Here is a 27,140-nt window from a genome sequence, read left to right on the forward strand (position 1 = left end):
CCAGCAGGGTAATCTGCTGGTGGACCGCCAGACATTTTGTTTACGTTTACTGTCCGCAGGCACAGCCGCCAGCAGCTCCTAATGGCCACGGTTTGCCGTTCTCGGCCAATGGGAGCTGCGGGAAGGGATGTGCTGGCCACCGATTCCCACAGCTCCCATTGGCCAGGAACGGCAAAACTGCAGCCGCTGGGAACTGCCGGGGGCCGTGCCTGCGGACGGTCAAGGTAAACAAAATGTCTCTCAGCCGCCAGCTGATTACCCTGATGGGCGGCGTGCTGAAGGTTGCTGACCCCTGGCTTAGGCAGTAGCAGTTTGTCACACAGCCAGTTGTACCAAGGTATTACAGTAGAACCTCCGTTATGAACACCTCGTCATGGTTCTTTCAAAAGTTAACAACTGAACATGGACTTATACAGCTTTGAAACTTTACTAAGCAAAAGAAAAATGCTGCTTTTAACCATCTTCATTTAAATGAAACCAGCCCAGAAAGTTTCCTTACCTTGTTAAATCTTTTTTTAAACTTTCCCTTAATTTTTTAGTTTCCATTTAACACAGTACTGTACTGTGTGTTTTGTGTCACTGCTGCTGCCTCGTTGCGTACTTCCGGTTCCAAATGCGGTGTGTGGTTGACCAGTCAGTTCGTAACTCTGGTTTTCGTAACACTGAGGTTCTGCTGTAGTGTGGTATATGAATCCACTGCGTTTTGAGAACCCTGTATACCTTTGGCTTCGCCCCAGCCTGTTCTGCCTGTGTTCTGCCTTTGGAGTCTATGCTATTTGTTGGCATCAATCTCTAAGTTACTTTTGCAAAAGGCTTTTTAAAACCTCTCATTAGTGTGCTGTGGGCTGGAGGTTCCTTTGGACTTTATCTTGGCAACAGACCTAACCTGTACTTAGGAAGGTGGTAGTGCAAGTAAGTTTTATAGAATACAAAATTGTGTTGACTTTTCACAGGCTGACTCCTACTGAGCTAACAGGCTGTGTTTTCCAGTAACAAGAGTAGGAACTGCATGATCACCTCAAGTATTGGAAGCCTAAAAATACACAAAACTACTTTTTAGTAGGAGATCAGCTACTAATAAGTGTCAGTTTCACAAATAATATGCAAATAAGAGATTAATTCACATGACAGTCTCTACGCAAAAGAATTAATGGACACAAATCTGACATCAGGAATCAGAACGTTCAAAAACCAGTAGAACACTTTAACCTGTCTGGTCATTCAATGACAGACCTGCGGGTGGCAATTTTGCAACAGAAAAGCTTCAAAAACAGACTCCAACAAGAAACTACTGAGCTTGAATTGATATGCAAACTAGATACAATCAACTTAGGCTTGAATAGAGACTAGGAATGGCTGAGCCATTACAAACATTGAATCTATCTCCCCTTGTAAGTATTCTCACACTTCTTATCAAACTGTCTGTACTGGGCTAGCTTGATTATCACTTCAAAAGGTTTTTTTCCTCTTAGAGTTGGTAAGACAACTCCCACCTTTTCATGCTCTCTGTATATATGTGTGTGTGTGTGTGTGTGTGTATATATATATATATATATATATCTCCTCAATATATGTTCCATTCTATGCATCTGAAGAAGTGGGCTGTAGCCCACGAAAGCTTATGCTCAAGTAAATGTGTTAGTCTCTAAGGTGCCACAAGTACTCCTGTTCTTTTTGCGGATACAGACTAACACGGCTGCTCCTCTGAAACCCTTCTACAAAATGCTACTCTAAAATACCAGCTCCTCTTTGCAAATTAACCATTGTAACCCTTCTGTCATATTGTAATTCAGCAGAAAAGCACAAATTGCAGAACTACTGGGGTAAAGATGTACAGTTCTGTAAAACATAGTGCCCCAGATGCTTGGGCCAAGACCCCTGGCTTCAGTGAGGTCCATGTCAAAACACTTCAAAGGGGCCAGGATTTCACACACACACTGCAAGTTTTTCAACCCATTGACCATGGAAATGCAGATCCAAACTCAGCATCAGTAATATGGTGTAGTGATGCATAAGGACATTTATATATTGGATACAAATACATGCTATGTGAATCAAGAGCCCTTCTGAGAGCTCACCCTGTGGCAGCATGGGAAACCCAGATTAAAGGCTACACTCGATCTCACACACCAAGGCAGCAGTGTGCACGCTGTAGTATTAATAGGAAGCCAGTGTAGAGTGGTATTAAGGTCTCACCGCTGACCTTCTGTCATGTTTTCCACACTACAGCTAGGCCACTGGGAAAATGGCAGCTTAATCAGAGGAGCAGCAAAGCCCCTTGGAACAGCCAGAGCCCTGCCATCCATTCTCAGGGAGTTGAGCACAGGCCTGGCTGCTTTGGGCTTTCCCACATATATGTGACTCGTAAGGGACGGATTCTTCAAACCTGCCTGTTAGCTCAAGGAGAGCAGTAGCTGCAGCCACGCTCTGAGCACAGCTCTAACATCTTCATGAAAGTGGAAATATTTGGATGTAGAAGGACAGATCAGATACAGTGGTGATGGGCATGTATAATTTCTGCCTGATACAGATATGTAATTACAGGGTAGTGTGTACACTAGTTGGTATCACACCTTAGATCTAGCTCAGTGTTTTTCAGTTAAACTAATGCTGCAAGTTTCCTTCAAACAATTTTCTCCTGAGTGCAGCTGAGCAGCGTTCTGTCAATGTTGGCTGGTGTGGTATAAGCTTCCCCATGGCAGCCTCAGTGAGAATTGCAGTGGTTTGAGCTCTTTCATTAGGATTTCAGCAGCTGTGTTTCCCTACAGGAGGCACTCGATAACTTTTCCTTTCTTTGCAGGGGAAGCTGGAGCTGGCTTCCAGCATTTCAGAACTGGAATCTTCTGTGCAGCTACTCCAGGATGCTCTCCACAGGCTTGGCCAGTTCACTCAAAGAGTTGGCTCAAAGGGGGCAGTTGCGATGGAGTTAGCAGCAAGAGACTTTGCCTACACTCTGGCAAGGATCTACACAGGTAATGGAGAGAACTGACAATCCACTGCAGAGACTCCAAAATGACTCTGAATTTGTCCTAGGATGTTCAGTTTCAGGGATCCTGGGGTAGGTTTCAGCTGGAGGAGATTGGTTTTCAAATAAAAAGCAACAGAGGGTCCTGTGGCACCGTTAAGACTAACAGAAGTATTGGGAGCATAAGCTTTCGTGGGTAAGAACCTCACTTCTTCAGATGCAAGTAATGGAAATCTCCAGAGGCAGGTATAAATCAGTATGGAGATAACGAGGTTAGTTCAATCAGGGAGGGTGAGGTGCTCTGCTAGCAGTTGAGGTGTGAACACCCAAGGGAGGAGAAACTGTTTCTGTAGTTGGATAGCCATTCACAGTCTTTGTTTAATCCTGATCTGATGGGGTCAAATTTGCAAATGAACTGGAGCTCAGCAGTTTCTCTTTGGAGTCTGGTCCTGAAGTTTTTTTGCTGTAAGATGGCTACCTTTACATCTGCTATTGTGTGGCCAGGGAGGTTGAAGTGTTCTCCTACAGGTTTTTGTATATTGCCATTCCTGATATCTGACTTGTGTCCATTTATCCTCTTGCGTAGTGACTGTCCAGTTTGGCCAATGTACATAGCAGAGGGGCATTGCTGGCATATGATGGCATATATAACATTGGTGGACGTTCAGGTGAATGAGCCGGTGATGTTGTAGCTGATCTGGTTAGGTCCAGTGATGGTGTTGCTGGTGTAGATATGTGGGCAGAGTTGGCATTGAGGTTTGTTGCATGGGTTGGTTCCTGAGGTAGAGTTGTTATGGTGCGGTACGTGTTTGCTGGTGAGAATATGCTTAAGGTTGGCGGGTTGTCTGTGGGCGAGGACTGGCCTGCCTCCCAAGGTCTGTGAAAGTGAGGGATCATTGTCCAGGATGGGTTGTAGATCACTGATGATGCGTTGGAGAGGTTTAAGCTGAGGACTGTAAGTGATGGCCAGTGGAGTTCTGTTGGTTTCTTTTTGGGGCCTGTCTTGTAACAGGAGGCTTCTGGGTACACATCTGGCTCTGTTGATTTGTTTCTTTATTTCCTTGTGTGGGTATCGTAGTTTTGAGAATGCTTGGTGAAGATCTTGTAGGTGTTGGTCTCTGTCTGAGGGGTTGGAGCAGATGCGATTGTACCTCAGTGCTTGGCTGTAGATGATGGATCGTGTGGTGTGACCGGGTGGAAGCTGGAGGCATGAAGGTAGGCGTAGCGGTCGGTGGGTTTTCGGTATAGGGTGGCGTTAATGTGGCCATCGCTTATTTGTACAGTGGTGTCTAGGAAGTGGACCTCCCGTGTAGATTGGTCCAGGCTGAGGTAGATGGTGGGGTGGAAGCTGTTAAAATCATGGTGGAATTCTTCCAGGGTCTCCTTCCATGGGTCCAGATGATGAAGATGTCATCAATGTAGCATAGGTAGAGAAGGGGCATGAGTGGACGGGAGCTGAGGAAGCGTTGTTCCAGGTCAGCCATAAAAATGTTGGCATATTGTGGGGCCATGCGGGTACCCATAGCGGTGCCACTGGTCTGGAGGTATATATTGTCACCAAATTTGAAATAAAGTCACAGAGCTCAGCAATAAGTTGTGCTGTGTCATCATCAGGGATACTGTTCCTGACAGCTTGTATTCCATCTGTGTGTGGGATGTTTGTGTAGAGAGCCTCTACATCCATGGTGGCTAGGATGGTGTTTTCTGGGAGGTCACCAATGCATTGTAGTTTTCTCAGGAAATCTGTGGTGTCACGGAGATAGCTGGGAGTGCTGGTGGCGTAGGGTCTGAGTAGGGAGTCCACATATCCAGACAGTCCTTCAGTGAGAGTGCCAATGCCCGAGATGATGGGGCACCCAGGATTTCCAGGTTTGTGGATCTTAGGTAGTAGATAGAATAACCCCGGTCGGGGCTCTAAGGGTATGTTAATTTGTTCCTGTGTTAGTGTAGGGAGTGTCCTGAGTAGATGGTGCAGTTTCTTAGTGTATTCCTCAGTGGGATCTGAGGAAAGTGGCCACAGGACCCTCTGTTGCTTTTTACAGATTCAGACTAACACAGCTACCCCCTGATACTTGATGGTTTTCAAATGTTGTTCAACAATGGTGGTGTAAGGAATGCTGGTCACTGCCTCCTTTTTGAGCAGAAGGAGATTCAGGTATGAACCAGCAAGAAGCTGTGATGGAGTAAGGAATACCCAACCCTTCCATTACATTTTGCTATTGGGATGGGAGTCTGGAAACATTTATACCTAACATGTGCTTTTTGCAGGGGCTCTCTTACTCGAACACGCAGCCCAGCCTGATGCCACCTCCACAGACACTTACACAGCTCAGAGGTAAATGGAACCCCTTTCTCCAGTCACCTCTTCCAAGCAGAGCCCCTAGGTGTATTCAGCAGGCGCCACACCACACTCCTGTGATCCGATCCCTTTCAGGTAGTCAGTCACACCTTCTTCTGCGACAGACCCAGACCTCAACAGCCGCTGCTGATGGAGACAAGTATCGGTCCTGCTGTGGTATTAGTGAAATCTGATCAATCCCCTCCATGGTGTTCATGGGGATTGCCTGTCCACAGCATGCCTTTCTAGAGATTGTAATACTACTAGGGGTTAGGTTGCAACAAGTATTGTCCATACAATGGTTTTGGTTAAAAGTTATTTGCATTCCCTATTCAGGTGGTGCAAACAGGATCTCTGCCCCGTAGACCCAGAAGAAAAAGCTGGCTGTTATGATGACAAGGCAGCTTCCATGGATACCTACTTGGTTTATGAGGGAAGCCCAGTTTTGAAAGGAAAGCTATGACTTAACTGAAGCTAACTGAGAAAATCCATACCTCACTTTGGAAGAGAAATTGGATTATAATCCTGGTGCGTCCAGTACAAATTGCATTTGCTTATAGTGTGCTTAATATTTAGGGTTAGGCTAAACAAATGGGCTATGACCATCTAAGTATCACCAATAGCCTCTTTGGGCTTGTCTATACTTACCGCGCTGGTTCGGCGGCAGGCAATCGAACTTCTGGGTTCGATTTATCGCGTCTAGTCTGGACGCGATAAATCGAACTCAGAAGTGCTCCCGGTCAACTCCGGTAATCCTGCTCGCCGCGAGGAGTACGCGGAGTCGACGGGGGAGCCTGCCTGCCGGGTCTGGACGGGGGTAAGTTCGAACTAAGGTATGTCGACTTCAGCTACGTTATTCACGTAGCTGAAGTTGCGTACCTTAGTTCGATTTGGGGGTTTAGTGTAGACCAAGCCTTTCAGGAGGTGTTGAAAAGAAACATGCTTAGAATGTTTTAGGGAAACACCTGGTGGTCAAATGCAGATAATGAATTGAATAAGAAGACTCTGACGTGCTAATGAGTATTCTTTTCAACACTGAGACAAGGAAACAACCAAAGCTACATCTGAAGCCTGGTCTAAAACACAGATGTTGCAGAAGTTTATAAAATTGTTTTTTAGCTTTGCAACACCACTTCCCTACCCCCTCTCTCTGAGCCCACACCCTACATCTGCAATGCTGCCTCCAGCAGCTTTGTGTCAGTGGAGAGTTCCCCTCCACAAGGGCATTCTCCACTGGCCTCTTTAGCTACAAGCATCTGGTTCCAAGGCTGTAGTATAAGTTGAGAACATAAGTTCCATCTACACTGTGATGTAACCAGGTTTCTCAACCAGGGCTAGCTCTGGCTTTTTTGCTGCCCTCAGCAAAAAAGCCTCCCGCCCCCACAGCGGGGAGCGCGCCGGGGGGAGGGTGGCGAGCCCGGCCGCGGCCCCGCTCTCCCCAACCGGCCAGAGCGCCGGGGGGAGGGCGGCGAGCCCGGCCGCGGTCCCGCTCTCCCCGGGTGAGCGCCGCCCCCCTCCAGGTGCCGCCCCAAGCACATGCTTGGAGGGCTGGTGCCTGGGGCCGGCCCTGTTCTCAACTCAGCAGTTGCTAAGTGCAATAGGTCCTAGCTGCAGCTGGGTAGGACAAAGAACCATATCATACATTAAGATGAAAACTGTATCTTATCCTGTAACTAAACCTATAACCAAGCTAGCTAACCATTGTGTAGTATTTCGGCTAGCGGTGCTTGTGATTTTCTCTTTAATTTCTTCCTTGTTACAAATTTTTGCTTTAACTTAAGATACTTGGACTTGAACATGGAGACTCTAAGCTGGGGGCCTCTTGTTGGAGGCCCTGGAAAATAGGACACTGACCTCTGAGGAAGCTGAGTCTGGAGCAGATGTAATGGTTTGAGCACCTGGCCAGAAGAATAAAGACGAGATCCTCTTTCCCAGGCAGAGATGGGTCAGCATGGTTATAGGGGGGTGCTTGGTAGAGTTCCAGTTACCCTAGGGATGGGTCTGAAAGAAATGGTTACATTTGATTAGTGTACACAAGGAATTGTTAAATAGAAACTTGATGTTATTGAGTCATGCATGTCACAAGACAGCCTCGTGCAGAGAAGTACTTTAGGGCAAGTCTACACTACAAAATTAAGTCAACCTAAGTTATGTCGACGTACAGCCATCATGGTAATTGAATCTGTTTTCATGTCCACATTACGCTCATTGTGTCGGCAGTGCACATCCTCACCTGGAGTGCTTGCACCAATTTAACTGCCAGCATGGGACACAATGGTCCGAAGAAGTGAGGTTTTTACTCACGAAAGCTTATGCCCAAATAAATCTGTTAGTCTTTAAGGTGCCACCAGACTCCTTGTTGTTTTTGTAGATACAGACTAACACGGCTACCCCCTGATACTTGACAGTATGGGACACAGTGGGACAGTTCCTGACAGGCAGTAACAGTCAATGTAAGCAACACAATGTCTACAATGACACTGCATCAACCTAACTACATTGACTTAAGCACTACACCTCTCGCGGAAGTGGAGTTATTAATTTGATGTAGTGGGCGAGTTACAGCGGTGCGAACTACATTGTAGTATAGATGCTTATAGAGTTAGGTCAATGTAAGCTGCCTCTGTAGTGTAGACCAGGCCTCAGCGTATTAGAAGTTGAATTGTTAAGGTATGCTACTGAGCCAAACTTATCCCTATATGCTGTTTAAAAATCAAACTTTGGTGAGATCAAATACACAATGTAGTTGATAAAATTACATCAGAAATGTAAGATCTAAGCAATTTTTTTTTTATAATCCTTATCAAATCAGTGCAAACAACTTAAAATGTGAAACCATTTCTTTGAACAAGATGGTTGAGTGATTTGGCTATTCTGCAATAAAGGAGTTGGGAAAAGGTTCAATACACATTGCATTTGTCTTTTTAAAGTACATCTAGTGCTCAACATTTAAATGAGACCGAGCAGGTCTCCTTGCCATACCCGGTAAGTGGAACTCCCTATTGAATTGAACTTCAAATTATAAAGAGGGCAGATGTGGGGAAGGAATCATAAATACACTGCACCTACGATAGCCTTTTCCCCCACCCAAAAATTAGAGACATGCAGTGTGCTCATTGCCTTACCCAGCCCAGTGGGTAACTCTACCTCTGAATACAGTTAACTATTGTTACCAAAGACATGCTATTTCTTGGCCAATGACATCACAGAATCTCAGGGTTAGAAGGGACCTCAGGAAGTCATCTAGTCTAACCCCCTGCTCAAAGGGGGACTAATCCCCAGACCCCTAAATGGCCCCCCTCAAGGATTGAACTCACAACCCTGGGTTTAGCAGGCCAAGGCTCAAACCACTATAGCGAGGAGGGCTCTATGCCTTCTATGATAATCACTTGGTGCTGAGGCATTCAGAGCCTCAGAAGTGCACAAACACTGTCAGCCTAGTTCTACTAAAGCTACTGCGGGATGAGACAAGTCACTTCAATATGAATCTTGCTCCAGGCTCCCAGAATGAGAAAGTTGCTTCCTACTGGTAAAGGAAATTAATCTTTGCCCTCCAGAGAGCTCATTCATTTCCCTTGCACACGTGCCTTAATGGTACTGCAGGACACAGGACATGAGGTTTCCAGTTTAGGTTAAAATCAATAAAACTATCAAGGCAGACATGTAGGTGTCGTTACTTTGGAAAGAAGGGAGATAGCTGTATTATTTTGTATGAATATATGTACTGCAGTTTATCTGCTTGATATCATTCTGTCTGACTACACAGAGTCAAATGAAAGGGGTTGTTATGAATAGCCAACAGGAAATGACAGAATGGTGGAGATCAGACATCTGGGGTAAACACCTTCAAGGGAATTAAGATAATATGGGTTAGGTTATTAATTGGGAAGATCTTTTCTGGGCACCAGCAACTTCATACAGTTGTTTTGCCAAGGCCACAGCCTAGATATCAAGAAGGACCATAAGCAGTTAAGAACCTTGGCCTAGAGAGGAAGGGGGATGGGGAGCAGGGAGACACACACAGAATGTTGTAGGGACTGTCTGTCTGTCTGTCCCAGGCCAGGAGTAGGGGTGTCTGGGCTAAGAAAAAAGAATAAATTTAGGTAAGCTCCAGACATTTAGGTCTTTTGTTATTTTACCCTTTTCTCTGCTTGCTATCTGCCTTTGGCTGAATAGATTTAAAATTTTTATTAAAGTTAATGTTTAAAATTAAATCTACACAAGTTAAGAGGGAAGGTACTGTATGAACATCTGGGGTCGGGCTTGAGTTATGAGGGATTACAGGTATTGGTTGCAAGGGTGAAGGGATACATACATATCACATAACCAGCATAGACCCAGATTGGGGTGTGGGAGTTTTTAAAGTGTCAGTGGCTAAGTGGGCTTGGGACACCACCCTGGTATATATAAAGAGTCCAAGTCAGTGTAGCGAATAAGTACATGGGTGGGGTGCGTCCCTTGGTTCATCAGGGAAGGAAGGTTATTTCCCTGGTCAGCAGTCTCGATTATTCAACCTGGTATTGGTGTCCTGTGATGTGTTTCGTATAGATGTCTCTGGACCACATGATGGTGTTGGACACCAGGAGCCGTCTCATGTGTCGGGCGTAGCGCTGACTAACTCCACACGCTCTCAGTACCGGCTCGTTGTGGGGGTCCCAAGAGCCCAGGGCTCCCACGATCAGGGTGTGAATCTGAACCTTGTAGCCCTGGGCTCTCAGGGTGTCGGCCAGCGGGGTGTACTTCAACGCCTTCTGTGCTCAGGCCTCGTGGGAGGCCAGTGACCTGTTTTGAAGAACCTGTTTTTCAGTCACTTTAATCAGTTGTCGTCACAGACTCCTAGAGGAAAGGGGCTCACACATGCCAAACAAAAGGGACTGTTGTACTACAGTTGGTATCCAGAGGGGCTGCAGCCCACACCACTTGTGAGGCATGTCTACACTGCAAGCAGGGGTGTGTGATTTTGGCACATGTAGACCATGCCTGAGCTAGCCATGTCTAGTTAGTTCAGGTACTAACAGCAGTGAAGTCGTGGCAGCACAGGCTGTACAAGCCCATTCAGGATCCTGGGTACTCACTTGGACAGTCAGCATGTGCTGAAGTCTGGGCTGCCGTAGCTTCACTGCTACTGCTACCCAGGTTAGCTAGATCCAGGCTAGCTCAGGTATGCCTACATGTGCCAAAATCACACCTCTGACCTCTGTAGATCTGCCCAAAGAGTGGTAGGACCGTATGGTGCCATGCAGAGAGGGGTGAAAGTACTGAAACCCCTCACCAGAGAGATGCACTTGAGAAGGCCTAAAAGGGGGCTAAAGCACAGCTCACCCTGTACGTGTGCTAGATCCAATATACAATGACCCACATTTAACTTCTAGCATTAGGAATTGTTTGCAGAGGTGATTAACAGACCACCAAGATCCTGATGCTTGCTAGGAGCCAATCTCCTGGAGTGCAGGGCTTTGGAGGCTATGACAATCCATGTTAACTGGGAGCTTGGGCTTTTTTTTTGTGGCGGCAGGGGAGGAGAGGGATTTTCAAAACAAAAAAATGTTTAAGCCCTACATATACACGGAGTTACAAAACACAAGGGACTGTACAATTGTCACTGTGTATGTAAATGACAAATTTATTAATACCTGAATAGTCACTTGGAGGTGACAGCAGAACAAATGGTGTTACAAACAAGTAATCCCTAGGCTCTAACAATTTGTACTGCAGCTAACCCGCTCTCCGGTCTGCGATTTGCATTTGTTAAGACACTTAATGTCCTTGAAGCAACTGATCAGATTTCAGATGCTATTTTAATAAAAACTCCACTCCGAATGTACAACCAAATGCATCATCTGTGACCACTGCAAGACAATTAATTTAATAATATAACTCTGGGAATTAGGTAAAAAAACATACCTCTTAAATAGTAAGATAAAACTCTAAAGTAGCATTTCAAAAAATTGAAAATCCAGAGGGTGTGCTGACCTTAAAACACCAAAAGCAACAATCTCTCAGCCCCAGAGCATAAAATGAAAGGATGGAGATCATTCTTAACCTGTCCCTAATGTTTGTACACTGTACAGTTAGCCAGACAAATGTTGAGACTCAGGGTTATAACTCATCTTTTCCAAAAATAACTCACTAAGCAGCACGACAAACATCCCCTGCTGGGTCCCATCAATCAATGGACTCTAGCTGAAGAGAACATTCTAACATTTTAGATAATCTAAATCTTGCTCTGGATCCTGAATGTGAACCAAACACACTCCAGAAACTGAATTTCATACAGCAGTGGTGGCAGCAGTTCCTGTACATCATCATCATCATCATCATGTTCCCATTACGCCTCTGGCGTTTAGGGCAGCGACGAAGCTCCTCCACTCCTGTCTGTTTCTGGCAAGTCTTTCCATGGTTCCCAGCTGTGCCCCAGGTTTCTCAGCTCGGCTTCCACAGCCCTTCGCCGTGTTGTTTTCGGGCGGCCTTGTTTTCGCTTGCCTTCAGGTGTCCATATTATTGCTACTCTGGTGATGGAATCAGTTTCCATCCTAAGCACATGACCGATCCGTCTCCAATGCCACCTGGTAATGATGGTGCTCAGATCCTCTTGGCTGCACCATGTCAATAGATCTTGGTTTGAGATTATTCTGGGCCAAAAGATATGGAGGATTTTTCTGAGGCAAGTTGTATGGAATGAAGACAGTTTGGCCATGTCATACTTTCTCATTCCCCAGCTGTCATGGAGTGTGGGGGACTCAGGGCCCTGCACCCCCGGCTTCCTGCTATTCACCATGACTCTCAGCCAGTCAGTAAAGCAGAAGGTTTATTTAGACGACAGGAATACAGTCCAAGACAGGTCTTGCAGGCACAGACAACAGGACCCCCTCTCAGTTGGGTCCATCCTGGTGTCTCAGGGCACCCCAGCCCCTTGGGAGGTCAGAGCCCTGTCTGCCTCCCAGCCATCTCTCCAGGCAGCTCCTGAAACTCTGTCTTCAGCGACCCCTCCCACAGCCTTTGTTCAGTTTCCCGGGCAAAGGTGTCACCTGGCCTCTAACCCCTTCCTGGGTTCTCATATTACATGCTCAGGTATTCTCCTTCGGTCAGTCTCCCATCCCCCAATGCAGACTATCCTAGCCACACTCCCCTGTCAGCATTCAAAGACCACAGTAAGAACAGTCCCAGTTCGTCACACCAGCATTCTGCACGATAAAGTAATGTTGAAAGTACGCAGCTCTGATAAATCTTGAGTTTGGTTTTGGTGTTGTATTTTGATGATTTCCAGACTGTATTTAAGCTCCTGAAGGTGTTCCTGGCTTTATTGATTTTGTTCCGGATGTCCTGGCTTGTTCCACCATCCTGGCTGATGGTGCTGCCCAAGTATATAAGTGTTTCTACATTGGTGAGAACATGATCCTCTATGCGTACTGGTGATGGTGAGGCAATATTAAAGGTCATGATATCGGTCTTATTGCGGTTGATTTTCAGTCCAATTTGCTAGCTGAATGCGTTGAGTCAAGTTGTTTTTTCTTGTATATGGTGTTGGGTATGTGACAGGAGAGCGACATCATCTGCGAACTCCAGGTCTTCAAGGGATGAGAAGAGTGTCCATTTAATGCCTCTTGGCATGTCTTCTGTTGTACGCCGCATTACCCAGTCGATGGCAATGTTGAAGAGGACTGCAGACATGACACATCCCTGATGTACTCCTGTTTTGACTTCAAAACTGAGCTCACTGTGATCAAGACTGAATGTAAAGTAGACATAGAAGCTTTTGATGATGTTGATTATACAGAAAGGAATTCCATATGCCCGCAGAATGCGCCATAGGCTGGTCCTGTGAATGCTATCAAAAGCCTTCTCAAAGTCTATGAAATTTATGTCAAGTTGCCGTTGCCATTCTAAGCACTGTTCTATGATGTTTCATAGAGCAAAGATCTGGTCTGTGCATCCATGCCCTTTCCGAAAACCAGCTTGTTCTTTTCTGAGAACGCTGGACTATGCTCTTACACAATACTTTGCTTGGCACAGATAAAACTGTGATGCCACGCCAGTTATTACAATCACTGAGAGTTTCTTTCTTTGGTATCTTCACTATAACCCCAATGATCCACCCATCTGGCACTTTTTCCCTTTCCCAGACTGATGAAAAATAGAGGGGCCAGGATAGATGCTGCTAATTTAGGATTTACCTTGAACAATTCTGCATTCAAGTTATCCTTGCCAGGAGCTTTCCCATTTTTTAAGGATTTGACGGCTTGAATAATCTCTTTCTTAGTTGGGGGGTCTGTGTTGATATCAAGATCTTCTGCCTCCTTGATGTTTGCTTCCTCTTTAGGTGGCTCCCTATTTAGCAATTCTTTGAAATGCTCTGTCCAGCCCATTTCTTGTTCTTTTTTGGTTATTAGTAGGTGTCCTTGTTCGTTCCCAATGAGAGTATTTGTTGGTGTCTGCCATTTACCACTGATAAGCCACGTCATTTTGTAGACGGTTCCTTGTTCACCATAAACAGCTGCATCCTCTGCTTGTATTGACAGATTACACTGGTCTACAATTTTTGAGAAGTCGTCTGCTTCAGAGATAAAATGTGCTATTTATTATGTATTTTGATGTGCTGAATTCAAATATGACAATTAAAACAACTGATTGGCTACTGTTTCTAAGATATTTAAGTTTTTACATTTTATGTCTATGTATATTGTGTAGATAGTAGAGTTTTAATCATAAATTGTAAACCTAGGTCTTTTCATGTGTTTATGGTTGCTTTCCATGATAATATTTCACCTGTCCTGTTTATGTAACACTTTAAAAATCAGCAAAAGGGTTATATAAATACAATTTATTATAAAACAAAAGGCAAAAAACTATTATGTACATAGTTTAGTCCTATTCAGTGTCTACTCGGCGCTTCTTGGCTTGTCTCTTGTATTCATTAAATGGAGCATCTCTTGTCACTGTCCAGCAATCGTCTGCAAGCATTGATGGGCTCCATTTGCCCTGATAGCGTTTCTCCATTGTTGCAATGTCCTGGTGAAATCGCTCGCCGTGCTCGTTGCTCACTGCTCCGCAGTTCGGTGGAAAAAAATCTCGATGAGAGTGCAAAAAATGTATCTTTAGTGACATGTTGCAACCAAGGCTTTTGTATGCTTTGAGGAGGTTTTCCACCAACAACCTGTAGTTGTCTGCCTTGTTGTTTCCGAGAAAATTTATTGCCACTAACTGGAAGGCTTTCCATGCCGTCTTTTCCTTGCCACGCAGTGCATGGTCAAATGCATCATCTCGAAGAAGTTCATGAATCTGAGGACCAACGACACCTTCCTTTATCTTAGTTTCACTTAACCTTGGAAATTTTCCATGGAGGTACTTGAAAGCTGCTTGTGTTTTGTCAATGGCCTTGACAAAGTTCTTCATCAGACCCAGCTTGATGTGTAAGGGTGGTAACAAAATCTTCCTTGATTCAACAAGTGGTGGATGCTGAACACTTTTCCTCCCAGGCTTCAATGACTGTCGGAGTGGCCAATCTTTCTTGATGTAGTGGGAATCTCTTGCATGACTATCCTATTCGCAGAGAAAACAGCAATACTTTGTGTATCCAATCTGCAGACCAAGCAAGAGAGCAACAACCTTCAAATCGCCACAAAGCTGCCACTGATGTTGGTCATAGTTTATGCACCTCAAAAGTTGTTTCATGTTGTCCTAGGTTTCCTTCATATGGACTGCATGACCAACTGGAATTGGTGGCAAAACATTGCCATTATGCAGTAAAACAGCTTTAAGACTCGTCTTCGATGAATCAATGAACAGTCTCCACTCATCTGGATCGTGAACGATGTTGAGGGCTGCCATCACACCATCGATGTTGTTGCAGGCTACAAGATCATCTTCCATGAAGAAGAATGGGACAAGGTCCTTCTGACGGTCACGGAACATGGAAACCCTAACATCACCTGCCAGGAGATTCCACTGCTGTAGTCTGGAGCCCAACAGCTCTGCCTTACTCTTGGGTAGTTCCAAATCCCTGACAAGGTCATTCAGTTCACCTTGTGTTATGAAGTGTGGTCAGGGCCGGCTCCAGGGTTTTGGCTGCCCCAAGCAGCCAAAAAAAAAAAAAAAAAGACGCGATCGCGATCTGCAGCGGCAATTCGGCGGGAGGTCCTTTGCTCCCAGCGGGAGTGAGGGACCGTCTGCCGAATTGCCGCCGAATCCCTGGACGTGCCGCCCCTCGCCGGAGCGGCCGCCCCAAGCACCTGCGTGTCAGCCTGGTGCCTGGAGCCGGCCCGGGTGTGGTTCAAAGGAGGAAGATGGGAGAAAATGTGGGTCCTGTGACATTGATGGTTCAGGACCAGAAGTTTCATCCTCTTCCTCGTCTGACTCAAGTGAGAATAATTCTGGTGCATCAGGAACCGGCAGTCCTTCTCCGTGGGGTACTGGGCGTATGGCTGATGGAATGTTTGGATAATGCACAGTCCACTTTTTCTTCTTTGACACACCTTTCCCAACTGGAGGCACCATGCAGAAGTAACAATTGCTGGTATGATCTGTTGGCTGTCTCCAAATCATTGGCACTGCAAAAGGCATAGATTTCCTTTTCCTGTTCAACCACTGGCAAAGATTTGTTGCACAAGTGTTGCAGCATATGTGTGGGGCCCACCTCTTGTCCTGATCTCCAATTTTGCAGCCAAAAGGTGATAGGCTTTCTTAACCATAGTGGTTATACTGCGCTTTTGTGATGCAAAAGTCACTTCACCACAAACATAGCAGAAGTTATCTGCACTGTTCACACAAGTACGAGGCATCTCTGCTCACTTTGGCTAAACAGAAATGTGTCCCTTTGCAAAATCAAACACTGACAAATAAGAGAGCACGACACTGTATGATTTCTAGAGCTGATATAGGGCAATTTGTTCAGCAGAGTGATGTAAGCTTCTTTATGATTGCATCATCCATGACTTCTAGGAATACCATGATGCAATTCATATCATGTATGACGCAATGTCAGCTTCAGATTGCATCATTCATTGTTTTGCCTAAAAAGCAAGTACTGTCCAAACCCAGTCATAGATTTATTCATAGATCCAGTCAAAGATGTATTTTAGTCATTTCTGGTTTAAATTGAGATCCCTTCCCTTTATAACTCACTTATCCTCCGCCATTCCCAAGTCAAGGGTCGTAGAGACTGACCCAATAGCATATCTTGAAAACTAGAGCCAATCAACAATTTTAAGCATCATTTTCGTTCTCCGTAACCCAGAATTAGTAAAGTTTGGCTACATTTATTTCAGAAGCATTTTGGCTGTAGAGCAGTGTTATCAATATAATGCCGTTTGTCCGCTCTCACAAGGTGTTTGACTTTGTCTTGCTCTACTGCTCGTGGTATTTGTCCTTTAGCTTCTGGGATTTTGTGTCTAAAACTATTTTCTTCAGGGCTCATCTGGTTTCTATGGCGTTCCATGTGCTGGGTGTAATCCACTCCTTCCTTCTCTTTTGCCTGTAGCCTAGACAGGCTTCACTGCTCTGTTTACAAATTACTGTTACTTTGTCCCATTTCTTGTTGATCTCCTCATCTGCATTCCCCTCCTCTTCATCAAGGTCTGCAAGAGCTTGAAACCTGTTCTTTAACTGCAGAATGAAGACTTTCTGTATTTCAAGGGACTTTAGCTTGTCAATAACATAACTTCTATGTCCCTTTTTTGGTGGACCCACACTTCTCAGTTTTAGCTTGATGGAGGCTGTCACAAGATGGTGGTCGCTGCCAACATCTGCACCCCTTCTCACTTTCACATCTGTCAGTGAGCGTCGCCATTTGCCATTGATCATGATATGGTCAATCTGGTTCTTATCTCTGTTATTTGGAGAACACCATGTCAGCTTGTGAATTTCACTATGTTGAAATAGGGTTCTGCGATGACTAGGTCATTCCTATTACAGAAATTAACAAGCCTTTCTCCGTTTTCATTCATGGTGCCACACCTATGTCTTCCCATTGCTCTGTCGTTGTTTGTGTTGTCCTTCCTGACCTTGGCATTCAGGTCTCTAATGAATTAGGTCGTGGCGTGGTACTCTCTCTAACTCTGCCTGTAGCGTAAAGTAGAATTTGTCCTTTACTTCTTCATCGCTGTCATTTGTTGGAGCATAGCACTGAATGAGGATGATATTATTATGTTTCCCTTTCAGTCTGGCTCTCATAAGTCTACTGCTGATAGATTTCCATTCAATCAGGGAATGCTCCACTACCTTCTTCAAAAGGATGGCAACACCCTCATGGTGTTGTCCATCATCCTGTCCAGAAAACAGCAAAGTTTCTCCAGAGGCTGTTGTTAATCTTCCTGATCCCATCCATCTGCTCTCGCTGACACCCAGGATGTGTAAGCTGTAGCATCTCATCTTTGCTGTGACCTGAGCTAGCTTCCCTGTTTCATACATTGTCTGTACGTTCCAAAAAAACAAGTTTGGTTTTTGTCTTGGTGTTGAGCACTTAAGTCTTCATGCCAGTGGCTTCCTTTCAGCTTTCCCCACTGGCAGTCATACGGGTCATTGACTCCCAATGGCTATCACACATAGAAATGGTCGATTTCTCCGTTGCTGTTTCCATAACATATTTTGTTTTTTTATGGGACAGGGTTGTTAGCCTTGTGCCTAACCCCCAACCTGGAGGACCAGGGTGTCTGTTTTGTCTGGTTCCCTCCCCCACAGACCAATCTGGCATGGTTGAACCCTACCAGGAGCAAAAAGCCCCCACCGACACAGACTCTGGGGATCGTTAGAGCACGCAAACTATCCTGCCACGACAAGACACGGACACCAGAGGTCAGAGGTCCTGTACACCTGCCTCCAAAATACCTAGTTGTTGCCCTACTCTTTACCTGACTCTAGAGCAGTTCTCACAACAAATTTATTGGTGGCCTCCAAGTGCGGCCACCAACTCTCCCTTAATTAATTGTAGGGAAAAAAAGTAAATATTCACAGATTCACATCCAAATCATTGTAATGTATATTTGTAGGGTTCTTTGGCAGAGTCAATAACAAAAATAATGCTCCCTCCCCTCCCCCATCCAGGACTTAGTGGGTCCTGGGGCTTGCTGTGAAAAATGGTATTTGTATATTTGTTAATATCACAGCATATTTACTAGCTACCTGGGAGGCTATGGAAAGTGATATTAACGAACATAGAAGGATCACTTTTCACAGATAGCTAGTAAGTCTGCTGTGAAAAGTGATACTTGCATGTTTGTTAATATCACTTTTCTCAGCAAGCCCCAGGACCCATTAAGACCTGGATGGTGAGGGCCGAAGCGGTTAGGCTGCAGGGGCCAGAGGCAATGGGTGCGGAACAGGGGGGCCCCAGGGCAATGGGGGGGAATGGATGCAGGGCTGGGGAGGCAGCAGGAGCCCAGGGTAATGGAGGGGGAAGGGGTGAATGCGAGGCCAGGAAGGCAGCAGGGTCCTGGGAGGGGGAGATGGATACAAGGGCATGGGAGGCAGCGGGGGCCAGGGGCAATGGGGGTGGATGATGAGCCCCACTGTTGCGTGGCCAGAGCCAGGGCCTGGTGTCTGCGGCCATGCAGCCAGGGCCAAGGCTCAGTGCCCACAGCCAGAACCCGGAGCTGGGGACAGGAATTGCATGGCTGAACCCAGGGATCAGAGCCTGCTGCCAGGCAGCTGAAGCTATGGGTCAGCACCCAGGGCTAGTGCCTGCCGCCACACGGCCAGAGCCCGGAGCCGGAGTCCAGGAGCGCGTGGCTGGAGCCAGGAGTCAGTGCCTGCTGCTATGTGGCTGGAAACAGCACCTGCTGCTGCGCGGCCAGGGCCAGGGGTCGGCACCATGTGGCAGGAGCCTGGGGACAGAGCTGTGGGTTGGCGCCTACTGCTGTGCAGCTGGAGCAGGGGATCAGCACTAGGCCCACGTGGCTGGAAACTGGGGCCAGCACCTGCCACGGCATGGCCAGAACTGGGGGCCAGAAGCCGACTGAAGCTCTGCGGCTGGGGGTCAGTACCTGCTGCCCTGCAACCAGAGCCAGGGGTTAGTGCCCAAAGTCCCGTGCTTGGTTGGAGCCTGCTGCCGTGCGGCTGGGCTGGGGGGTCAATGCCTGTGGCCAGCGCCTGCCACTGCGCGGCCGGAGATCGGGACTGGAGCTGGGAGCCAGCACCTGATGCCACGCAGCTGGAACCAGGGGCCGGAGGCTGAAGCCCCGCAGCTGGAGGCCGGGGCCATGTGGCCAGAGCCAGGGGAGAGGGGTGTCCGTACCCGCTGCCCCACGGTCCGAGCCTGGGGCCGGAGCCAGGTTCCTGAATTCCCACTACTGGAGCCTGCCCCCCAACCCCCGCTTCCTCCAAGGTGTGTCAAGAACTCACCTTGCTCCTCCAGTGTTGTGCCCCAACTCTCTCCAGAGGCAGTGCAGGGCTACGCATCCAGGAGCAACAAAGAGGGAGGGGGAGGGGCCGATGCTTTGCTTCCCTGCCCCCATCACCGCCCAGGAGGTTGTGGTGGGTGCATTTGAGAAATGTTGGTCTGGGCAATGGTTACAGACCTGCAAGTTCAGGTAGGGCTTCTTGCTGATGAAGGGTATTATAGATCTGCAGGTTTACTTTAGATTTGGCCTAATGATTCAAAACATTTATAGGCCTACTGTTTCATGCAATTTGCTATTTAGAGGGGATTAAAAACCTGTTGGTTCAAGTGAAGCTTGTTTCTGGCAAGAAAATTGGTAAAATACCTTCCTTTAATGTGCCTTAAGAAGATGAAACTAGAGTTGATGCATGCATGCTTTTCAAATGTGGATTCTAGCTCTGACAGTGCTCCTTGGCATATGTGGCCTTGCTTTAGGGGAACCTTGTTTAAGGAATGTGTATCTGCAATTTGCCTGAAATGAAACAGAAATAAACTCTGTGTAAATAAGTAGTAGTGTGATCCAGTGGATATAATACTAAACTGGTGGTCAGAAGACGTGTCCTGTTCTTGAATTCTACTTTGGGTTCACCATCTGCAAAATGGTAGTAATGATACTTAAACCTCCTTTGTTAACATGCATAGAGATCCTTTGAATGCAAAATATTAGTGAAATTCAAGGAGAGTTTTGTAGAGACTATCTAGCCAGATGTAAACCCTTTGATGGATGGAAGTGAGAGTATGTATCCCATTGGCAGCAGTAGGATGCACCAGCACTTAGAAAATAACAAAAAGGCAAATGTCATTATATTTAAAAAAACAAAACACTTTTGAATTTTTTGTTTATACAGACAGTGGAAGTGGTTCTCCAGAAGCTTGTTTAAAAACAACATGTTTGTGGTGGTCAGATGCCTTCCCTTTATATCAAAATCTTCGCTTTATTTGTAATAAAATTGAAAATTAGTTGAGACTTTAAAGTAAACTGTTGTTCATATCTACAAAGATTATATAGACTTGGAGAAATTTTGTTGTAAATAAACAAAACTAATTTTACTGTGAGTTTGTCATTGCCCAATAAGCACCAGATAAACAGCCACTTTCAATCACTCCTTTCTTCGGTGATCTCACTGTCACATGACATACTATATTGATAGTGTCACCTCTCTCCCTGACTTTCTAGTCCTCTGCACCATTATGCATACACAGAGCTTTTATAGTTTATATCACTTGCATTTTAGAGGCAGTAGAAATATCCCAGTAACAAAGAGTATTTTATTATTGACATCTGTAGCAAATTTTACTGCTGAGGTGCTTTGTTACTTACAAACTAAATCTTGCACACATCCAGTTCTAGGATCCTCCTAACCCTTACTCACACAAGGAGTCCTTACTCATGCACATACATCCACTTAGGTCAATGGAACTGCTTGAGTGAGTAAGGACTAATCACATGAGTACAGGTGTACAGACTCAGGCTCTTAATTTTCCATAATGACACTTGTTTTCTTGTGACTGATCTGTCCTCATGAAGCATGTGAAAAGTTTAGTTGCAGCACAACACTGAATACAGGGAAATCTTGTCTCTGCAGCACCATCACCAGCCTGGTACGAGAAGCCCCCAGATTCAGGAAATGTCTGTGTTACTTTTTAAACAACTCTTGTCATATTGTGATCAGTGTTGAGAGGCTGTAAAGGGAACCCCCTCCACCTGCTGTCTGTTAGAGAAACGGTAGTATCTGTCATAAAGGAATCTTGAGAAAGGGGAGTAGTCCTGGGAGAGACAGGGCAGGGAAGAATATAAGACGGAAAATTCCCCTTGTGCTTTTATAGTCTCCAATCTAGTTTCTCTTATAATTACTCAGAAGCATTTCTCTTCACTGACAGGAATGTGGAGGGTATGTCTATACTGCAATAAAACACCTGCAGCTGGCCAGTATCAGCTGACATGGGAGCCTGGGTCAGCTCACCTGGGCCAGCCACAGGTGTTTTAATGCAATGTAGACATACCCTTAGTCAATATTTTCAAACAAGGCGCATATAACAAGCTTCAGAAAAAGCGACTGCGGAGATCCCAGAGTTCAGCTTGCCTCTGGACTGTGGGGCCAACATTTGCTTCCCCTTAGAGTACATGGAATGAACAGCTCTTCCACCACCACCCTAAGAGACGCATCTTTGTTAATCACCTCTGAACACAGCTGCATGGGGAGTCAGGTTCCAGTGTGGTATTTGGATGGCACATGCAGAGCTTCACACACTCCTGTACAATTTCCTGTCTCATGTAGCAATCACCAGACCCCTGTTGCATTAAGTAAGAGGTCTTTAGGCTTGGATCTTCCCTTTCAGTGGTGAGACAACACTGCCTCTCTGTGGCCAAATATGTAACTGTATAAAAAAGCCAGTTACCTTTTCCGTAACTGGTGTTCTTTGAGATGTGTTACTCATGGCCATTCCACAGCAGGTGTGCGTGCTCGCCATGTGCACTGGTGCCGGATGTTTTTCCCCTAGCAGTACCCATAGGGGAGTGCCCATAGCGACCCCTGGAGTGGTGCCTCCATGGTTTTGGGGACCCCCGCCCTCAGTTCCTTCTTGCCAGACAACCCCGACAGAGGGGAAGGAGGCCGGGATGTGGAATGGACATGAGCAACGCATCTCTAAGAACACCAGTTACGGAAAAGGTAACTGTCTTTTCTTCTTCAAGTGATTGCTCATGTGCATTCCACAATAGGTGATTCCAAGCTGTATCTGTCAGAGGTGGGGAGTTCACAGACACTTGGGATGGAGCACAGACCTGCCAAACCCTGCGTCCTCCTTGGTTTGGGAGACGATCGCATAATGCGAGGTGAACATGTGAACCGAAGACCATGTGGTAGCCCTACAACTGTCCTGAATGGGGATATGGGCCAAAAAGGCAGCCGACGAGGCTTGCACCCTAGTCGAGTGTGCCCTCACAATTGGCGGCGGGGGGACTCCCGTCAGGTTGTAACAGGTACGAATACACGAGGTGATCCAGTTGGAGAGCCGCTGAGTGGAGATCAGCCGGCCTCTCATGTGTTCGGCTGAGGACTTCCTGAATGGCTTTGTACGTTTCAGGTAAAAGGCCAGAGCCTGTCTCACGTCCAGCGTGTGGAGGTGGCGCTCCTCACTGGACGCATGGGGCTTGGGGCAAAGGACCAGCAGGAAAATGTCCTGACCCATGTGGTAGTTGGAGACCACCTTCGGGAGGAACGAAGGATGTGGGCGGAGCTGGACCTTATCCTCATGAACACAGTGTACAGGGGTTCAGAGGTCAGGGCCCTGAGCTCCAAGACACGTCTAGCTGACGTGATCGCCAACAGGAAGGCCACCTTCCACGAGAGGTGCGACCAGGAGCATGTAGCTAGTGGCTCAAACGGCGGACCCATCAGCCGGGCCAGTACCAAGTTCAGGTCCCACTGCGGGACTCGGGGCCTAATGTACCGGAAGAGACGATCCAATCCCTTAAGGAATCGGCCAGTCATGGCATGGGAGAACACCATGTGGCCCTGCACTGGTGGGTGGAAGGCCGATATGGCCGCCAAGTGCACCTTGATGGACCAGGGCGCCAGGCCCTGGGCTCTAAGGTGAAGGAGGTAGTCCAAAACAAGCTGGATCGGGGTAGCCATGGGGGAAACCCCCCGCTCATCTGCCCATCGGGAGAACCAAGACCACTTTGCCAAGTAGGCTCGGTGCATGGAGGGTCGCCTGCTTTCCAAGAGGACGCGCTGAACCTTTCCTTCTGGCCTAACCATTGAGCAGCCACGCCATGAGGTGGAGTTCCGCTAGGTTGGGGGGAGGAGGTGGCCCTGGCTTGTGAGGGTCCCATACCAATGCTGCCTGGGCCATGCCAGGGCAATCAGGAGGACCTGGGCCCCGTCTGTCTTTATCTTTTCCAGGACCTTGCTGATCAGCGGGAACAGGGAGAAGGCATAAAGAAACTGGCCTGACCAGGATAGGAGGAAGACATCAGAGATAGCGCCCCATCCCAGCCCCTCGCCTGGAGCAGAACCGGGGACATCGATGGGTCTGCCAAGTCGTGAACAGGTCCACCTGGGGAGTTACCCATTCCAGGAAAAATCTTTGCACCACCTCTGGCTGAAGAGACCACTCGTGCTGAGAGAAGAAGTCCCTGCTCAAGTGATCCGCCCATGAGTTCCGGGCGCTTGCTAGGTGGTAGGCCTGTAGGCAAATGTCGTGGCCTATACAGAAGTCCCACAGCTTGAGGGCTTCCAAGCAGAGGAGCGAGCCCCACCTTGCCTGTTGATGTAAAACATCGAGGCCGTGTTGTCCCTGAGAACCCTGACCACCCTCCCTTCAGGCGTGAGTGGAAGGCCACGCACGCCAGCTGGACTGTCTGAGCTCCTTGACGTTTATGTGGAGGGCCAGGTCCTCTGCAGACCACAGACCTTGGGTCTGAACATCTCCCACATGGGCTCCACACCCAGGTCTGATGGGTCAGACACCAGTTCCATCGACGGGGGTCTGCCTCTGAACGGGACCCTGCGGAACATGTTCCCCGGGGAGGACCATAATTGTAAGGAGGCAATCACAGGCTCGGGCACAGTGAGGACCTTGTCCATCCTGCCTGGGAGAACACTGAGGACAACCAGAGCTGGAGGGGCCTCATCCTGGGTCTGGCATGGCGAACCACATATGTGCACGCCGGCATGTGACCCAAGAGCTGGAGAAAAACAAGGAATCTGGTGGCACCTTAAAGACTAACAGATTTATTTGGGCATTTGGTTGGGTCCTCTGATGCTGTTGCCAGAGTAGATATGGGGACAGAGTAGCCAACGAGGTTTGCTACAGGGATAGGTTCCTGGGTTGGTGTTTCTGTGGTGTGGTGTGTAGTTGCTGGTGAGTATTTGCTTCAGGTTGGGGGGTTGTCTGTAAGCGAGGACTGGCCTGCCTCCCAAGGTCTGTGAGAGTGAGGGATCATTTTCCAGGATAGGTTGTAGATCGTGGATAATGCGCTGGAGAGGTTTTAGCTGGGGGCTGTATGTGATGGCCAGTGGATCGTGTGATGTGTCTTGGATGGAAGCTGGAGGCATGTAGGTACGTATAGCGGTCAGTAGGTTTCCGGTATAGGGTGGTGTTTATGTGACCATCACTTATTTGTACTGTAGTGTCCAGGAAGTGGATCTCTTGTGTGGACTGGTCCAGGCTGAGGTTGATGGTGGGGTGGAGATTGTTGAAGTCCAGGTGGAATTCTTCAAGGGCCTCCTTTCCGTGGGTCCATATGATGAAGATGTCATCAATGTAGCGCAAGTAGAGGAGGGGCACTAGGGGACGAGAGCTGAGGAAGCGTTGTTCTAAGTCAGCCATAAAAATGTTGGCATACTGTGGGGCCATGCGGGTACCCATAGCAGTGCCACTGACTTGAAGGTATAAGTTGTCCCCAAATCTGAAGTGGTTGTGGGTGAGGACAAAGTCACAAAGCTCAGCCACCAGGCTTGCTGTGGCTTCATCAGGGATACTGTTCCTGACAGCTTGTAGTCCATCCTCATGTGGAATATTGGTATAAAGTGCTTCTACATCCATGGTGGCCAGGATGGTGTTTTCAGGAAGAACATCAATGCATTGTAGTTTCCTCAGGAAGTCGGTGGTGTCTCGAAGATAGCTGGGAGTGCTGGTAGCATAGGGTCTGAGGAGAGAGTCCAAATAGCCAGATAATCCTGCTGTAAGAGTGCCAATGCCTGAGATGATGGGGCGTCCAGGGTTTCCGGGTTTATGGATCTTGGGTAGCAGATAGAATACCCCTGGTCGGGGTTCTGGGGGTGTGTCCATGTAGATTTGTTCCCGTACTGTAGCTGGGAATTTCTTGAGCAGATGGTGTAGTTTCTTTTGGTATTCCTCGGTGGGATCAGAGGATAGCGGCCTGTAGAATGTGGTCTTGGAGAGTTGCCTGGCAGCCTCCTGTTCATAATCTGACCTGTTCATTATGACTACAGCACCTCCTTTGTCAGCCCCTTTGATGATAATGTCAGAGTTGTTTCTGAGGCTGTGGATGGCATTGCGTTCTGTACAGCTGAGGTTATGGGACAAGTGAGGTTGTTTGTCCACAATTTCAGCCTGTGCACGTCTGCGGAAACACTCTATGTAGAGGTCCAGTCTGTCATTTCGACCGTCAGGAGGAGTCCACGCAGAGTTCTTCTTCTTGTAGTGTTGGTAGGAGGGTTCCTGTGGGTCAGTGCACTGTTCAGTGGTGCGTTGAAAATATTCCTTGAGTCGAAGACGATGAAAGTAGGCTTCCAGATCACCGCAGAACTGTATCATGTTCGTGGGGATGGTGGGACAGAAAGAGAGTCCCCGAGATAGGACAGATTCTTCTGCTGGGCTGTGTGTGTGGTTGGAAAGATTGACAATGTTGTTAGATGAGTTGAGGGTACCATTGTTATAGCTCCCAGTGGCAGGTATTAGTTTAGATAGCTTACTGTCCTTTTTCCTCTGTAGAGAAGTGAAGTGTGCATTGTAAATGGCTTGTCTCATTTTTGTAAAGTCCAGCCACGTGGAAGTTTGTGTGGAAGGTTGGTATTGTATGAGAGTCTCCAGTTCTGAGAGCTCATTCTTGATCTTCTCCTGTCTGCTGTACAGGATGCTGATCAGGTGGTTCCTCAGTTTCTTTGAGAGTGTGTGGCACAGTCTCTCACCATACTCAGTGTAGTATGTTGATTGCAATGGATTTTTTACCTTCAGTCCTTTTGGTATGATGTCCATCTGTTTGCATTTGGAGAGGAAGATGATGTCTGTCTGTATCTGTGCAAGTTTTTTGTCGAGGTTGATGGATTTCCACTCCATACGGCTAAATTTCACTCTATGCATCCGAAGAAGTGAGGTTTTTACTCACGAAAGCTTATGCCCAAATAAATCTGTTAGTCTTTAAGGTGCCACCAGACTCCTTGTTGTTTTTGTAGATACAGACTAACACGGCTACCCCCTGATACTTTACACCATGCAAAGAGCTGGAGACATGCTCCGGCTGTTGTCACTGGAAACTTTGTGACTGTGTCTATGAGCCCTTTCCGGGACTAATGTGGACTTGGTGTCGTTCACCAACAGGCCCAGAGTGGTGCACGTGGACAGAAGGAGCGCCACATGATCCTGCACCTGTGACCGGGAGCTGCCCTTGACCAGCCAGTCGTCCAGATAGGGGAAGATCTGGACCCCACGGCACCTGAGGTAGGCCGCCACCACAGACATACACTTTGTAAATACCCTGGGGGCAATGGACAGGCCAAATGGGAGGACCGTGAATTGGTAGTGCTCCTGCCCAACCATGAAACGGTGGAAGCGTCTGTGCCCCTCGAATATATGGATGTGGAAGTACGTGTCCTGCAGATTGAGGGCGGCGTACCAGTCCCCGGGATCCAGGGAGGGAATGATGGAGGCCAGGGAGACCATGCGGAACTTGAGCTTCATCATGTGCTGGTTCAGACCTTGCAGGTCCAGGATGA

The 27,140-nt window shown here is 47.2% G+C and overlaps 1 protein-coding gene across 4 annotated transcripts in view; it reads left to right on the forward strand.

Annotated features, from left to right (window-relative positions):
• The window catches only part of LOC128824526 (acyl-CoA dehydrogenase family member 11-like), a 40,219-nt gene extending 26,079 nt beyond the window's left edge, over nucleotides 1-14,140 (forward strand). The window contains exons 12-14 of one of the 4 annotated variants that reach the window (XM_054006112.1): nucleotides 2,801-2,972; nucleotides 5,234-5,300; nucleotides 12,843-14,140. In XM_054006112.1, coding sequence (XP_053862087.1) covers nucleotides 2,801-2,972; nucleotides 5,234-5,300; nucleotides 12,843-12,987 — 384 coding nt within the window. In that variant the 3' untranslated portion in view covers nucleotides 12,988-14,140. Of the gene's footprint in view, nucleotides 1-2,800; nucleotides 2,973-5,233; nucleotides 5,301-5,639; nucleotides 8,208-12,842 lie in introns of those variants that run through there. The other 3 variants (XM_054006113.1, XM_054006114.1, XM_054006115.1) reach the window with 3 other exon arrangements.
• The last annotated feature ends 13,000 nt before the right edge of the window (nucleotides 14,141-27,140 follow it).

The sequence above is a fragment of the Malaclemys terrapin genome, chromosome 16 (genome assembly GCF_027887155.1).
Source record: "Malaclemys terrapin pileata isolate rMalTer1 chromosome 16, rMalTer1.hap1, whole genome shotgun sequence".
NCBI classification, from domain to species: Eukaryota; Metazoa; Chordata; order Testudines; family Emydidae; genus Malaclemys; species Malaclemys terrapin.